General features: G+C 35.5%; 1 protein-coding gene across 1 annotated transcript in view; it reads left to right on the top strand.

Moving 5' to 3' along the window:
- The window catches only part of KCNU1 (potassium calcium-activated channel subfamily U member 1), a 128,951-nt gene that overhangs the window by 41,661 nt on the left and 69,744 nt on the right, over positions 1-17,546 (top strand). The window contains 8 exon segments of the mRNA XM_032288020.1: positions 2,723-2,828; positions 3,967-4,049; positions 5,172-5,241; positions 5,670-5,822; positions 9,639-9,751; positions 10,116-10,187; positions 14,408-14,497; positions 14,635-14,732. Coding sequence (XP_032143911.1) covers positions 2,723-2,828; positions 3,967-4,049; positions 5,172-5,241; positions 5,670-5,822; positions 9,639-9,751; positions 10,116-10,187; positions 14,408-14,497; positions 14,635-14,732 — 785 coding nt within the window.

Raw genomic sequence — 17,546 nt, 5'->3', positions numbered from 1 at the left:
TATAATTATTTTGTCAATGTCAGTTATTGAAAAACCCTTCTCTCTCCTCATTGATTCGGCATGCCACCACTATGAATAGTGTACTTTCTATTTTATATAGAAAGTATACATATTAATCTTGTAATTAGTTTTGTATATTAATCTTTTTTCTAACCACATAAACTTTATTTTTTTTTGTAGTAATATTAAGGGTTTCCATGTAAATAATTATATTTATAATTAATTGTATAATTATTTATATTTGTTATAATTATTTACATTAAATTAATTTATGTTTATTTTATTATCTTCATAATAAATATAAATCAAGATTTATAACTCTGTATAAATCTTCATTAATTTCTCTATCCCTGTATTAGTGCTATAGTCTTTTAATTACTTTATAGCAAGTCCTATATATCTATAGGGCAAGTCTTTTTAACTTTCATTTTGTTTTTTGTTAGTTGATAAGCTTTCCTTGGCCCTTTATATTTTATATAAATTTTAAGATTATTTTATCATGTATATTATTTTATTATGGAAAATGGCAGAAATTTAATGAAAATCTAATCAAAACTTTAGATGCAGCATTGACTACTTTAGGCTACAAACCCTTCCCAACTTTTACTATACTGGAGTTATTCATTTATTTAGTTCTAACTTAGTACCTCTTAAAAATATGGTATAATTTCTCAGGTAGAGAGCTTACTAACTTTTATTTCTAGGTACTTGGTATTTTCTGATATTAGTGAAAGTAATATCTTCCAGTTGGGTTTACTAGTTGTTTGCTTTATATACAGGGAAAACACAATTAAATTTTGTATATTAGTTTTTATATCTAACCACATAAATTTTATTTTTTTCTGTAGTAATATTAGGGGTTCCATGTAAATAATTATATTTGTATAATTATACTCATAATTATTTACATTGAAAATTTATCTTTATTTTATTATCTTTATGGTAAAATAAAATAAATCTTTATAAATCAAGATTTATAAATCTTTATAAATAAATCTTTAAAATAAAATAAAGACATTATACACATAAGGATTGGAAAGAAGGAAATAAACTGTCTTTAACTGAAATAATATGATTGCTGAGACATAAAATATAGTGTTGAAATAAAACAGTGATGACATTTTTTCTTCTCATTTAAAAAAAACCCTTTAATTCTTTTATTAAAGATATCTTTTTTATTTTAAAGTTATTTGTTGGGTTAAAAATATTATCTTCTATTTCTAATACACCATGAGTTGTATTTCTTAACTGTGAAGAAATATTTCTATCAATTTGTCTCTGCATGTGAGACAAATTGTTTTTAAATTTGTTAATATGATGAATCACATCGATATTTTTGATAACATGATTATTTTGTCATTTTTAGTATTGGTTAGGAACTATTTCCTATTTTTAATGTCTTTGAAGGGCTTTGTATAAAAATGGGATTATGTGTTACTTTAAAGTGTGGTAGAAGTTAAATGTGAAACCATGTAGAACTACTAGTTTTCTATATTTTATTGGCAGGGAGTGTGTTTGGTTGTGTAGGTTTGTGTATGTTTTTGTTTTTGTTGTGTTTTGAGAGATTTTAAACTACAGCTTCAATTTGTTTAACAGTTATAGGGCTGATTAGGCTTTTTGTTTCTTCTAGAGTTAGTTCTGGTAAAATATATTTTTAAGTAATTTGTTCATTTTGTCTAAGTTTTCAGAGCTGTTCACATTTAGTTATTTGCTGCCTACTTCTATTATTTTTTATATCTACTTTGGCTTTATATGTATTATATTTTCTTTATTCAATATTTACATCATTTTTGTCTTTTCTTTTTTCTCCATTAACTTTACCAAACTGTTGCCTATTAAGCTAGGTTATTTTTCAAAGAACTGACTTTTCATGTGGCTTATCTTCTCTGTTTTATCCCTTTTTCATTGTTTCTTATTCTTGTTTTTATTATTTATTTTCTTCATATGTCCTTAATCTTATTCTAATATGTCTCGAAAGCTATAAATTACTCCCAAGGCACTGCTGTTATTGTATCTGAAAAATACATGTTTAATATTTTCAACATAATTTATTTCTGAGAATAATGATAAAGAATTGTAATTTCTTCTTAGTCCATAGATTTCTAGCAATCTGTTTTTTTTTTAATTTCAAAATATAAAAACTATTTTTATTTGTGTTTTGGTTAATTTCTAAGTTAATTATATTGGATCAAAGATCACTATATATAATAACTATGTTTCATAATGTGTGGAGGCTTTCATTACCTGTCAAGTAAAGTACTATTTTAATAAATATTTGTGTATTCTTTATAAAAATTAGTTCCTCTAAATGTTCTTTGTGGAGTTTATAAATATCAAACACGTGTGTTCAAAATCCATGATGATTGTTTTCTGCTTGCTCTATCAATAGCTTAAAAAGATATGTCAAAATCTCTTATGACAGTGTCAGATTCATCAATTTCTCCATCTAGATTTTTTTCATTTTTGCTTCCTATATTTAAAAGCCATTTTATTAAATTTATAGCTATTTTTAAATATTATGCCTGTTTTAGTAACTGAGTTTTTTAAACTAAATAGTGAATCTGTTCATCATTAGTAATTACATTTTAAAAAATTAACTGGATATTTTTTTCATATTACTATGAGGGATTCTACTAAATGGTCTATATAAGTTATAAAAACCTCTAACCCCAGAGTCATTCAACTTTTTCCCCTCACTGCTGCCACGTTCCTTTTTGTCCAGGACCCCTCCTTCTTTGGAACTTGAAACCATATTTAAATGCTACTTGGCCTACACAACGTTCATTTCTGGATCTGCAATGAAGTGGGAGGATCTGAGGCGAGTTGTGGTAAGATCTAGTTGTTTTTGTTCCTTGTAGTTTTCCAAAGCTGCAACAATTAAAATGGTAGGATATATTGTTTTTTGAAAAGGTATTATATCAGCTTCTTTAATTGGTGGAAAATATGATTTCCTCAACTTTAAAAACAATCATAAAGGAGATGTAGTAATTGACCTCCAAATCTGATTTGACAAATGTCAAGCAGACCTCACTGTTTGCTATCACATATATTTAAATTATTTATTTCACAAAATTCTCTATCTGAATAAGTTTTATTTTATTAGCCTAAGAGATCTGAAAAAGGTATGGATAGCAAGATGTGTTTGATCTTACCACACAAATAGAATTCTTACCAGAAGGCAGATCTCTGAGTCTGTCAGCTTTAATCAACTTCTCCTCCCAAATGCATGAATATGCTTTCCAACAGGAAAAACATAAAGGAAAATAGTAGAAATCCCATTAAATTTGGGACTAAAAATAATGAGCAACAGCCAACCCTCTAAACAGGTTTGGCTTAAGATCAAATGCAGCTTCCTGTCATGTTTTCAGTCTTGGAGAATCAACAAACAGAAAAATTTCTGTTTAAAACCGAGATCTATAGAGTAAACATGAAGAACTGAAGTAGAAAACGACTGACCCAGAAAAATCTTTCTTATTCCTGCAATTTAGTACTGTAAGAGCCCCTTCAATAATTTTCTAGAACTTTGAAATTCACACTCCACCAACATTTAATAACTGCTTACTATGAGCCACGTAGACTCCCAGTTCCTCTGTTCTTTACTGTCCTGAAAGACAAGTAAATACATAGGCAATTGCTTATAAAGGTCTTATGGCTTATCACTAGGCATCAAACAATGGTTATGGATGGTAGGAAAAATATAACTCTGAATTTTACCCATTTGAAAGCAATCTTTCACCTGTGTCACAGACCCTGTGCCCTGGCCCATCAGCTGCAGCTCTTGCCCTTTGCAGCATTTGCAGGACAACAATCGTAATGTAAAGACAGCCTCATTACAACTCATTCAGAAGTGTGTCCTCTTTTTTGTTAGCAATTTTATTACAAAATTTTAAGAAAACGTGAAAGGGGAAGACCAGAGCATGTCCCATGTAATTAACAAGACGGCTGTTGTCTGATCTTGAATGGTAGGTGGAATCTGCAGAGGCATGCCTGATCATAGCCAACCCTTTGTGCAGTGATTCCCATGCTGAAGATATTTCCAACATTATGAGGTAAGAAGCTGGTATTGTATTTTGTATACTATAATGATTATTTTTTCCTATCTCTTTTAAAGTAATACCCAGTACATAAGAATAAACAGGAGAAAATGCCACCTATTATATCACTAAGTTCATTATATTCCAAGGTTCTGCCTACTTTTTGCCCTCTCCCCAAGACTGTGCAGACAGATGCAAAAGGAAATGAAAATAGAGCACCTGAGAGTGTATGTGCTTCTTTATATAATTCCATGAAGTTTCATAAGTATACTAGCTACCTGAATTTAAAAAGCAAGTATACAAATAAGTGATTATTATTCAGATTGCACCATTATAACTAATATCCTCTCCTCAAAAATAAAGATGCAATTGTATGAACCCTATTGGTGCACTTTATTTATTTAGATTTTTCTCCAGTAGTTGTGGTGAAAGATTATGCATGGTGCGGAATGATGTGCTTTTGAGCATTTGAGCATCAGTAAGTATTTTCAAGATGGCTAGAAGCTGTGTTATGACATTAAACTATGAATTCTTTGAGCAGGAACCTGACTTGTGGTGACAAAGATCCAACTGTGATTATGATGTCAATGGCATTTTGCCTAATCCAGATGAACTTCCAATCTCCAGAGTAAAATAAATACATGCAGCTGAAGGTGACATTACATATATCAAGAAACAGCTGAAAATTTGTACCATGCACAATACAGTAAATCTGAGATAGATCTTAGTTTCTTAATTTGTAAAATGAAGTAATTGAATTAGACAGTCTATGAGCTATTTCAAGCTACAAACAACCCAATAAATTTCTATTTTTATCTGTAATTATTAGGTTTGAATTTGAAGGCTAAAACATGAAACTGTTGATTTCCTCCTCAAGAATTGATCTCAGAAGAGCACAGTCTTCTAATACCAAGAGATAATCATTCCATAGATTTGGTTTGCAAAGTCATGAAAACAATTCTGCTCTTCTGTGTATGCTACTAAAAACATTTTTAGAAAGTAACATAACAATAAAATTTATTATTCACCAAGTTTTTCTACACTTACCTACATATTAATTTAACTCTGAATTGAATTACATCATAAAACTCTTTGGATATGACACATTATTAATGCAAGTGTTTGGGATTTATATAGGGTGCTCTCGATCAAGAACTATTTCCCTACCAGCAGAGTCATCATACAGATACTTCAATCCCATAACAAGGTATTGTAACATTCTAGCATATTCAGTCTCCCCCTCTTTTTGTCTGTATAGCTAGTGGAATATTTTTATTTCTAATGGATGTGTAAATAAAAAGTTTTTGCTAATCCTAGGTAAAATTTGGAGTCTCATTAAGATGGATAATGACTTAAGAATGTAAATTGGAGACAGAATTCGAGGTTTAAGCCATTTGACCTGATTTTGCAACTCTAGCTATTTTTGCTGCAGACCATGAGAGTCATTGACCATTAACCACTTTCAAATGCTGAATTTGTTCTTATTATTTTCATTGACCTGGGCACCACTTTTATGTGCAAGAATGAAAAATAAATGATTTCAAGTAAATTAAAGAAAGTAAGACATTAATCCAAAAGAGCTTTCTTGAGGTGTGTTTATTCCTAATGCTTGGCCTGCTTTGTGCTGTGGAACAGGTCTATCTGCCAGTGATTCCCAGCTGGAACTGGAACGCTGGAGACAACATCATCTGCTTTGCTGAATTAAAGCTTGGATTCCTCGCCCAAGGCTGTTTGGTGCCAGGCTTGTGTACCCTCCTTACGTCTCTATTTGTGGAGCAAAACAAAAAGGTAACTTTGTAAATTAATGTCGATTCTCGGTTCTGTCCCATGTCCTACATATTAACATCAGAAGCAGAAAAAAAATTTTGAGAGAAGCGTGAAGGCCCCAAGAAATGAGATTTGAATTCTGCCTGAGCTGAAAGGAATGAGAAGATCTGGATTTAAAATCCTAGGAACCACATTGACCTTGAAGAAATCATGTATCTTATTCCTGCCTTAGAGTATTTATCTACAAAACAGAAAAATTATAACTCTGCTTCCTAACTATAGCCCAGGATGTTATAAATCAAAGTAAACTCATCAAGGTAGAAGTGTTGAGTTATTGAAAGTGAAAATATAAATAAAGGTGATATTATTGATGAAGGATTCATATATTTCAAAACAAATTAAATGCAAAATAATAATTGGTATAATAATAATTACATTCATCAAATAGAAATAATGATACAAATAATAATTAAAATCTAATTTTTCCAGGTTGTTTTAGGGAGAATTCCATGCTGGAATAATAACAGTGACCACATAATGAGTGCCTACTGTCTTGTACTTCCCCTCAGTAATATTTTAAGTTAGTTTCCCAGCAGGGAATTGGTGAAACGAAATAATTTGATCACAGCATAAGTTGGTGAGCTGCAGAGCTAGAACTGCCTGGTCCACAGTGTTGTTACCACAGTGCTATATGCCTCTGGTGTTAACGCCACACACTGTCTCACATCAAGATTTTTGATATCTTTGTCTGAGACAAAGTAAGGGGCTAAAAGTGACTCTTGGGAAAAAAATTTGTGGCATAAAAGGTGGTCTTCCAAATACCATTTTCATGAAATACTCCAGGCAAGGTGTTCTACCACTTGGCTGGTCCTGGTCTTCCTTTTCTAAAGCCCTTGCAGAGAATGACCTTACTTTCCATTTTATTCTGAGTCCACGCTTGCCTTTTATACACTTGACTTCCCTCTTGACCTCTCTTTGCTCACTCTTTCCTCAGTTCTCTCTTTCCTCTGTTCAGTACAAATGTTTGCATCATTCTCTGTTTCTTCCCTTGTGCTATTTAAGAAAAAGCAAAAGAGGTGAGAAGTGCTCTGGCCAGTTACATGCTAACTGCAATAAATGAAATGCTTCTGTGATTCTTTCTGTGAATGTGAATGTGAAGAGATATAATATAATATAATAGGGAATGAGCCTTCCTGCAGCTACAACACACGAGCTTTTCCTTTCATTTAGTGGTCGCTGAATAAAGCCTAGAAAATGGTCTATACGGACACTGTCTTTGTGTTGTGTATTTGGAAAGTAGCAGAGAACATCAACATTTCTTGAGATTGTTGTGATTTCAATCTCCATGGCTGGAGAAGATAAATGAAAATAAATAGAATGAGAACTCTATATGAAGGCTTAACCTCCTTCATGAACCTATAAAAGATAGATGTAAAACCATCCTATTGTGTTTCTCTTTAAAAAAAAAAAAAAAGCTAGAGTTGTTGTTGGAAACAGTGGCTTATGCTCGTAAATCCCAACACTTTGTGAGGCTGAGGCGGGCGGATCACTTGAACTCAGCAGTTTGAGACCGGCCTGGCCAACATAGTGAAACCCTGTCTCTACTAAAAATACAAAAAAAATTAGCCAGGCATGGTGGCATGCACCTGTAGTTACAGTAGCTGGGGAGGCTGAAGCAGGAGAATCACCTGAACCCAGGAGGTGGAGGTTGCAGTGAGCCGAGATCATGCCAGTGCACTCCAGTCTGGGCAACAAAGTGAGACTCTGTCTCAATAAATAAGTAAGTAAGTAAAATAAAAATGAGATCTAGAGTTGTAACCTCTTCACTAAGGATGGTCACCTGTCACTATTTACACAAGATGGATTTTAGCTTACAGGGGTTGAGAGATATTTGTGGTCTCCATATTTTTTTTTTCTTGAGTGAAGTCTGAAACCGGCTTTCAGGAATCCTAAGCTAAACAGAATTGGGCAAGATGTGTGAAAACTGAATTCTTCTCTGGTGCTTTAGATTCTGTAACAAACTATTGACTTTGCTTTAATGGCCGGGACTCCAGAGTTTTATGCTCCATTTCTCTCAGAGTAGGCCCTTACTTTCCCTGACTGTCAATTTCTCTACCTATAAAATTAAAGTTATTAATCTCATAACCAACTTTTTCTAAGTATTGAGTTAATATTTGTAAAACTTCTGAGAACTCAGATTAAAAGGCCTTGAATCAATGCAATGTGTTTTAATTATATTGATCACATTGTGAGAAATTGTAGCTTGAAGAACATTTCCGGTTGGTTCTTGGTTCAGAGCATTGCCTTAAACTTAAATTTAGATTAGATCTGATCCAACAGGCTTACTTGAGCACCCAGATTCTACTATCCAAATTCCCCCTGTTTTCTTTTCTGATCTTTTTAAAACTATCTCAGGAAGTCTTCTCCATCCCCAGGTTATCATTTTTTATCTTCTTTCAACAATTGAAACATTTAGAAATAAGCCGATTTCTTTAGTTACTGGAAATTAAAGAGCAGTATGAACCACCCAATGATCAGAGTCCTCCTCATGAGAGGACTTTAAGAAAGTGAGAAAAGGAAGAAGATTCATTCAGCTGAATCTTGGTGGTGGAAGCAGGCACCGGATTGCCCGAAATAGTCTGTCTTTTTTGGTAGGGCAGAATCACTTGTCTGTGTGTTTGTTTTTGTCTTGCGTTTCTCACACTGCATCATGACCATCTGAAGAGAATTTCTGAACCAGCCATATCTCTACACAGCACAGTGCTCCTAAAGGTTTAGAAATCCAAGATGTTCAGCCGAGAGTGGTGGCTCACACCTGTAATCCCAGCACTTTGGGAGGCCAAGGCGGGCAGATCACAAAGTCAACAGATTGAGACCATCCTGGCCAACATGGTGAAACCTTGTCTCTACTAAAAATAAAAAGATTAACTGGGCATGGTATCACACACCTGTAGTCTCAGATACCAGGAAGGCTGAGGCAGGAGATTCGCTTGAACCCGGGAGGCAGAGGTTGCCATGAGCCAAGGTCACACCACTGCACTCCAGCCTGGCGACAGAGCAAGATTCCATCTCAAAAAAAGAAAAAAAAATGGAATTCAAGATTTTCATCTGAGATTCTGGGCTTTAAGAAGCCCGTCTTGCTATATCAGAGCAGTGTGGTGGTGATTCTCATGGCAGTAGGTGAAGAAGGATGAGGAGAGGATCTTAGACAAAACGTCAGCCATGAGTTCCTAACAGCCTTTCTGTTAGGTTCGGTGCATTTAGCCTTTTTGAGATCTCTTTCTCCATTCACATCTCCCATTTCTCTAGAAATATACTGTTTGCCTTGATTTCCCCATTCTCTCTCTTCTATGTATCAGGGTAGCCCTTCAAGTTCATTTGAACTTACAAAGGGTTCTGATACTGGGCAGAAGTCTGAGTATTTGCTTCTTTGAGGTACATGGTTGGAAGAAAGCTAAATGTTTTAAACCAATTTTGAATAGTCATATCCAGAGAGAGGTAATTTAGATTCCACATTAGCCTTACCATCTGATTTTTACTAACTCAAAAGCTGAAATCAGGAGTGGGCAATGGAGAATTCTCACTGCCAGCAAGGAAACTTGAATGCCATCTGGGAAGAAAATAAGTCATGATATGTCTGCCTCATCCTGAACACTGGTGAAAATAGTTGAGATGGAGTTAACTTTTTAGTTATTCCTTTAACATGTCTCTAGTTAGGCACTAAGATAAATTCTCCTTTTAATAAATCGTTCACTGCTTAACAGAATATGCAATGTGAATTCTAACATTCCACCTTCCTTGTCATTTTACTTCATGTGGCATGATTGTGTATTCCAGGTTTCTCCTAAACAGACCTGGCAGAAACATTTCTTGAATGGCATGAAGAACAAAATTCTGACCCAACGTCTCTCTGATGACTTTGTTGGAATGAGTTTTCCTGAAGTTGCCCAGTAAGTGAAGCGAAATACTTCCCTCATTTTTCAGGCAACAACATTCTTTCAACAAGGTTCATTGAGGGCTTACTGCAGGTCAGGCTCCATTACACACTGAACATCTAAGAATGGGTTGCCCAGGGTCCCTGCCACTTAGAAGTTTACAGTTGGGGTGGGGCAATTTCATCTCTTTCCTGGTTGGCACATTGACTCTTGGTTACTTCAGGTGGATTCCCTCACAAGGAATCATTCCATATTGGGAGTTTTTCCTCTAAGATGTTGGTATCCTCCTAGGTGCAGGACACAGAGTGTTAGTTATTTTCTTGTTCACTGGTGCCCTTATGTTCTCTGTCTCCTTACAACTCCTCGTCTTCCTTCCCAGGCTCTGCTTTCTGAAGATGCACCTCCTGTTGATAGCCATTGAATACAAGTCCCTCTTCAAAGATGGTTTCTGGTACCAATAAGTCTGCTCATCTTTTTAGTTTTTTTTTTTTTTTCTGGAGAATCTTTGTGATTAAGAATTTTTCCAAAGATGCAGCCATAACTAAGCTTTTTTTCCATTGGTGGGTTGGTTGAGAGGCAGCCTCTGGGGCTCCTTGGCTCCCTTGCTGTGGGTCATACAGTGCAGTCTCTGATGGCTGAGGTTAGGGTGGTAACCCTCGTAAGTAAACACTTCCCCTTTGTTCCTCAGACCTTGCCCCAGTTCTCTCTCAGGAGCAGAGAGAAGAAGAAATGGTCACCTATTCAGATCTGTTTTCCTTAATAATATTACCAGATCTTGACCATGAAATAATACTACAAAATTGAATTATTTGTGGTAAAAAATGTTCCCATAAACAGTGGCCATGGAAAGTAAAGGACAAGGCCAGGCATAGTGGTTCATGCCTGTAATGCCAGCACTTTAGGCTGAGGCAGGCAGATCACTTGAGGCCAGGAGTTTGAGAGCAGCCTGGCCAACATGGTGAAACCTCGTCTCTACTAAAAATACAAAAATTAGTGGGGCATGGTGGTGCACCTGGCCCTGTAATTTCAGCTACTTGGGAGGCTGAGGCACGAGAATTGCTTGAACCTGGGAGGCAGAGGTTGCAGTGAGCTGAGATCACACCACTGCACTTTAGCCTAGGTGACAGGCTAAGGCTCTTTCTACAAAAAATAATTTTTAAGAAAAGCAAATGATAAAATATGGCAAAATGGGAATCTGACCAGCCTACTGGACAAAGGCTATTATTAATAGAGTGGGTAAAGGAGAGGCAACATCACCAGACATCAGCATTTCCCGAGAACCCATAAGTGAATAAATATGAGAGTAAGAGAAGTCACCACATTATGCAAAATAAAATTCAGAACAAATGAAATGTACATAAACCTAAATGGGAGAAAAAGGGGAAAAAAAAGACAAACAGGTACTATAATATAGACAAAAAAGATGCATAAAGAAAAGGGCTGGGACTTAAATGGGATGAGGGCAAGAAAGACTGTATGTTGGCTCATGTGTCCGTTTTAGTGAAAAATTAACTGTGCTAAATAGGAATTAACAGATTAGATTCTGATCCTGACTGTTTTGCTGGCCCTGTGATTGTGAAGGATTCATCATTTGTAGAATGAAGAAATAGAGTTAATGACTTTCTCACACACCTTCCAGTTCTAAAATTGACACGACCAGAAATTCTGAAATTTTAGGAAAACATTCAAAATGCAATAATTTTAAATTATATCAGATGAACTATAAAGGAATTATATGTGAAAGGTTGGAAAGAAGAACAGATCTGAGTTAAGAGGATGTAGAGGGCACCTGGGTAGAAGACATCAGTGGGATATTGTAAAAAGCAGGCCACAAAGAAAAGAATAACAAGTAATACTGCCTGGCTGGCTAAGTTCTGTTTAAAAATCCTGCCATGCTCAAGAAAATCTCAAAATCAAAACCTCTGAATGTAAATATCTGCATAAATGGTCCTCCTACTAGAAACAGGTCATAGTAAAAAGGGTAGACCTGGAATCATAAGCCAGCTCGTTTGGGTTTCAGACTGGCCTAAAATTTTTACCAAGTTTTAGTAACAGCTTTGGCTTTCAACCACCTGGACTATATGTCAGAATTATTTACAAAATTTTAAAAGACTTACAGATTCCAAAACCCCACTTCTGACTGTGCAAAATCAAAATCTTCAAGGGTGAGCCTGAGAATTCTTTCTCAAAGTCTCCATGATATAATTGGTTCATTCACCGGGATTTGGAAGCTACAACCACATGCCCTTAAGATCCTTTCCACCTCTTAACAATCTAGATTTCTGTAAACTTTATTAAGATGACTGTTAGGACATCACAGACCAGAAACATGAATATTTATTTAGCAACTAATCCCACGTAGGTTTAAGAAGTCCTGTTTACTACTCAACACACATGTGCCCCAATGAAAGAGGGTGCTGTTGAAACAGAGATACAACTTTGGCTTCTCACTGGGAAGTCTGGTGAATCAAAGGAATTAACTTCTGATTTGGCAAATCTATTGATAACAACATTCTTTTACATGATTCTTACTTTGTGACCAACACTGCTATAGACCCATTACATATGTTAACTCTTGAATAATCCTCAAACAGTGCTGTAAGATGTTATTATTAGTCTAGTTTTACAGAGGAGGAAGCTGAACCCCAGAAAGTTAAATCATTTTCCCAACCTCACACAACTCCCAAGTGGCAGAGCCAGGATCTGAACTCAGGTACTCTGGCTCCAAGCCTGTGCTTCTGCCACCATCCTGTAGTAAATTCACTTCTGCCATCATTGGTAGAAGGAAGACTGCACATTTAAATATCTGGGCTTTAAGCAAATACATTGAAATTCTGGGGAAAAACCTCTTTTCTCACCTTTTAATTCCTCTTCTAATTGGCAAGCTTGAAGAGATCCTAAGACTCACAAGGGCTTGGATAATTTTATAAGAGTTTTTCTTAGGGATCTGACCCCAGTCACATAGTGTAATGATTTTGTTCCGGGGACGAACATTCTCTGATAGAGCAACCGGGCAAAACGTAAAGAGGGAATCACAAATAACACCACTTTAGGAAAATCCTTAAGAGAGACTCACCTCTTTTCTCAAATACAATTGAATATATGTTTTATTGTGAGAGTATCTTCATAGCTAGATATTTAATATAAGTTCAGAGAAAATTCTCACCTTAAAAAAAAAAAAAAAGGAGGAATGGCTGGACACGGTGGCTCACACCTGTAATCTCAGCACTTTGGGAGGCTGAGGAGGTGAATCACCTGAGGTCAGGAGCTTGAGACCAGCCTGGCCAACATGGTGAAACTCCATCTCTACTAAAAATACAAAAAATTAGCTGGGCATGGTAGCACATGCCTATAATCCCAGCTTCTCAGGAGGTTGAGACAGGAGAATCGCTTGAACCTGGAAGGCAGAGTTGCAGCGAGCCGAGATGGCACCATTGCACTCCAGCCTGGGCAACAAGAGTGAAACTCTGTCTTCAAAAAAAAAAAGAGACACAACTAAGACACAACTAAGCATGTATCTGCTAGTTAGTGAGCATCAGTCGATAATATTTCAGGGGTCACAGCTGTATTTTCTTTTCCTTCCAAAATTAAAACCAGTTATTACACTCATTAATATAAGTCAGCAAATACTCAGAAAAGGCCACCCATTGTCTTAGGTAGTAATCTTCCTGAGCACAGCTACACAGCCTGGGTCTATTCTTGGCATAGGCTGAAGAAATTTGGCTGTGCAAGCGCATTTATTTTTGTGAGGGTTCTCTCACACTTGCAAGGTGTGAGTATCCCAACGACATAATAAGCTTTGCCAGAATTAAAATTTCACCACATTTCAATGTGAATACAAGATGAGGGATGATTTTTAAAAGAGGGAAGAAGAATTTCCATTCTGCAAAAAAGAAATAAGGGGAATTATAGGATTGTAAGACTTCACCATATTAGACATCTGAATTGAGGGAAATAAAGGTAGGAGATCCTGGTAAACAGGAGGAAATGTGGGTAATTCTAAAAACCATAGCAGAGTAATGCATCAAAGAGTATCAGGGACAGAAAATAGTAACACAGTATTCTCAAACACATAAACCACAAGAAAATAGAAAATCAAAAGGTTCAAGTAATATAATAATAGAAATAATTCACATGGTTTCTGCTCTCAAAAATCTTGCAATCAACATAAACAAAAGTGAAGTCAAAAGAAATGCATAACTTCAAAATCTGCATAGTTGAATACAAGGAACTTTTGAATCCAGCTGGTTAATTAAATATTAATTTTAAATGACAAGTGGCCCAAAGAAGAACACTACTAGGATGATGCTAGGCCTGGCAACTGTATGGTCTTGGCATATTTGTCATTGATAGCTTAAATCAGCTAGGTGTCATGCACCTGAGTTGGTTGGACCATCTCAGATACATGACACAATTCGGAAGGAGCGTCACTGCGCAGGTCCACTGCGTGTTCAGCTCACTGATCAGATTGTTCCCTAGCTCCCCTTTGTATAGTCAGCCACAATCAAACAAAGGATTACAAATGTCAAATTCACATTCTCCAGCAGTAAGAGGAGATTGAATCTGATTAACTTAGCAACTTAGAATCCATTGATCATAACAGAAAGAAGCACCAACTATTGCCACTGAAATCAGAGAGAAACATTACTGTGTGTTTGTTTTCATTTCCAGTGGTCTGATACTAAATCCACCTGCACAAGTTAAGATACACAGGAACACATTAGGGTTCTTTATTGCTGAAACTCCAAAGGAAGTCAAAAGGTAATTTTTTTTAATTACTTAATGGGAGGAAAGCACTAAAGCAAAAACAGCTTAATGGCAGGCTTACTGAGTCAGCACCACGCCTCCTTGGTGTTAAGACTCACATAAGTCATTCTTGCTTTTCTTTCCTTGTCCAGAGCCTTGTTTTACTGTGCGGTCTGTCACGATGATGTGCTTATTCCTGAGCGAATTACAAACTGTGGCTGCAAAAGCAAAAACCAGAAGCACATCCCAGGTAATTGCACTTTATATCTGGCTGTCCTTAGCTCAGCCTCTACGGAACTGCCTGAGGAAAGGGAAGAGGGTTCCATCTCTTAAAAGGCAATGTCCATTTGAACTTGGACAGGAAGTGGAGGCACTTCCTCACTGGCCACATGAGACATGAGAATCAGTGTTTTGGAGCTGGAAGAAACCTGAGTAGTTATGTAATTCAATTCCTTTAAAGGGAGGCAAATGAATTTTAAGAGATCCAGTCACATTGTCCAAAGTCATATAGCCAGTTAGTGGCATCACCATACTCAATCCCAGGCATGCTGACTTTCAGCCCATTGCTTTTTTTATGATTTCACAGTTTTTCACAACTTTGGACTGAAAACTCAGCCTATTACTCGACTGTTTCATTGGCCATGAGGATGCTATCTCATGATCATACCTTAATGGATGGCAAGAAGTTTAAAGTTTACTCATCCTGACTTGGTGCTGAGGGAATGTGATTTTCTCTGTTTTCTCTAACTGAACTCAGCAGCTTACCAGCAACCCTTTCCACTTAATGACAGAAAAGGAAAAATTAATCTAGAGCATTCATAATCACTTAGTCCCTTCTGGATTAAACCTTAGCCTCATCCAAGTACATTCAGACTCTTTGTGTAAAACCCCAGTGTTTCAAAATTTAAACTTATTCAATGCAAAATATGAATTTTCTATCAGGACTATTTTCATTCCTAAGGTTCTTATTCTCTCCTTTCCAGAATGTTATTTAAATTCAAGAGTAAGCCAACTTAGCATGATGAGTGTTCTTGCAGTGAGCCGCAAGTCTTCACTGATTTCTCCTGAGGTTTCTAATTAACTTTGGTCTGTAGTTGTCTCCTTCCGTCACTTCTGCATCAACAACCAGTGAATCTGCTCCTCCTGGCGTTGGGTCAGGCTCTGTCACTTATTACTGAAATCCATCCTCCTAGTCTTGAAATCTGCAAAACCCTTTTCAGTAATCCTTGTCTTTTCATTTCTTTTAAAATTTTTTTCCTATTACTTTTAGTTCACATGTAATAATTGCATATATTTTTGAAATACAGAGTGATATTTTGAATAGAAGGGGTGAGAGCTTATATTTTTATTTTGTTCCTGACCATAGGGGGAAGGCATTCAGTCTTTCACCATTAGTTATGATGTTGGCTGTGAATTTTTCATAGATGCTGTTTATCTGGTTATGGAAGTTCTCTTCTATACCTAAATTGTCGAGGTTTTTCTCATGAAGGACTCTGCTATTTCTCTTTTTTTTTTTTTTTTTGCTTTATTGAGATAATTATGTGGTTTTTGAATTTCATTCTATTAATATGGCATATTGCATTAATTGATATCCAAATGTTAAAGTCACCTTGTGTTTCTGAGAGAAATCTCACTTTGTCATAGTACAGAATCCTTTTTTATACATTTTGAGTTTGTTTGCTAGCATTTTGTTGAGGAATTTTAAATCTGCATTCAATACGAATTTTGGTCTTTACTTTCCTTTTCTTGTATGTCTTTGTTTGCTTTTGCCATCATGTTAAAACTGACCCCATACAATGAATTGGAAGTTCCCTCCTCTTTTCGTTTTGGGAGGGTTTGTGAAGGGTTAACGTTAATTCTTCTTTAAGCATCTAACAGAATTTTACTTGTCAAGTAATTGGGACCTAACTTCACATTTGTTATTATTAATCAACATCTTTACATGTTATATGTTTTTCAGGCTTTCTGTTTCTTCCTAAGACAGTTTTGGTAGTTTTATCTGTCTAGGCATTTGTTCATTTAAACTACATTATCAAATTTATTGATCTATATCTACTCATATGAGTATACATCTACTCATATAACTATACATGTTGCATACTTACGTTCACATATTATATACATAAATATTGCTTTATATTTCTTTTATTTTTTTCAGACCAGTAGTTATACTCTTTCTTTAATTTTTTTATTTTGGTAACATGAGTGTTCTTTCTTTTTTGCAGCCAAACTTGCTACAGTGTTCATCTATTTTGTTGAGCTTTTCAAAAATAACAACTTTCTTAATGGATTGTTTCTAATTTTTTTTCTATTGTGTAATTGACTTATTTTATTCTACTTTTTATTATTTTCTCCTTTCTTGTAGATTTGGGTTAACTTGCCTTCCTTTGTTCAGTATCACCTAAGGAGAAACATTAAGTGAAGTAATTGATTTCAGATTTTTTCTTTTTTAAAAGAAGAAAAAACTAGGCAGCCAGGTGCAGTGGTTCACACCTGTAATGCCAGCATTATGGGTGGCCGAAGCTGGTGGATCACCTTAGGTCAGGAGTCTGTTACCAAACTAGCCAACATGCAAACCCCCGTCTCTGCTAAATATACAAAAATTAGCTAGGTGTGCTACTCAGGAGGCAGGTACAAGAGAGGCACTTGAGCCCAGGAGGGGGAGGTTGCAGTCAGTCAAGATCATGCTACTGCACTCCAAGCTGGGTGACAGAGCAAGACTTCTCTCAAAAAATAAATAAATAAATGGGCATTTATAGCTAAAAAATTTTCCTCTTAAGTATCTTTAAGAGCATGGTGTATTTTTATTATGTTATATTTTCATTTACATTAATTTAAAATACTTTATAATTTCCCTTGTGTTTTCCATTTTCTTTTTTTGTATGTTTTTGACCCATTATTTAGAAAAGTGTTGTTTTTACTTTCACATATTTGTGAATTTTCCTAATTTTCTCTTTTATTGTATTCTTATTTAATTCCATTGTAGTTGGAAAGCATACTTTGTATGACAAATTCTTACAATTTTTTTTAAGACTTGCTCTATTGTCTAATACATGGTCTATCC

This window comes from Sapajus apella, unplaced genomic scaffold (genome assembly GCF_009761245.1).
Source record: "Sapajus apella isolate SASKATOON/1434 unplaced genomic scaffold, GSC_monkey_1.0 scaffold21, whole genome shotgun sequence".
Lineage (NCBI taxonomy): Eukaryota > Metazoa > Chordata > Mammalia > Primates > Cebidae > Sapajus > Sapajus apella.
This window is presented reverse-complemented; position numbering and strand designations above follow the sequence as displayed.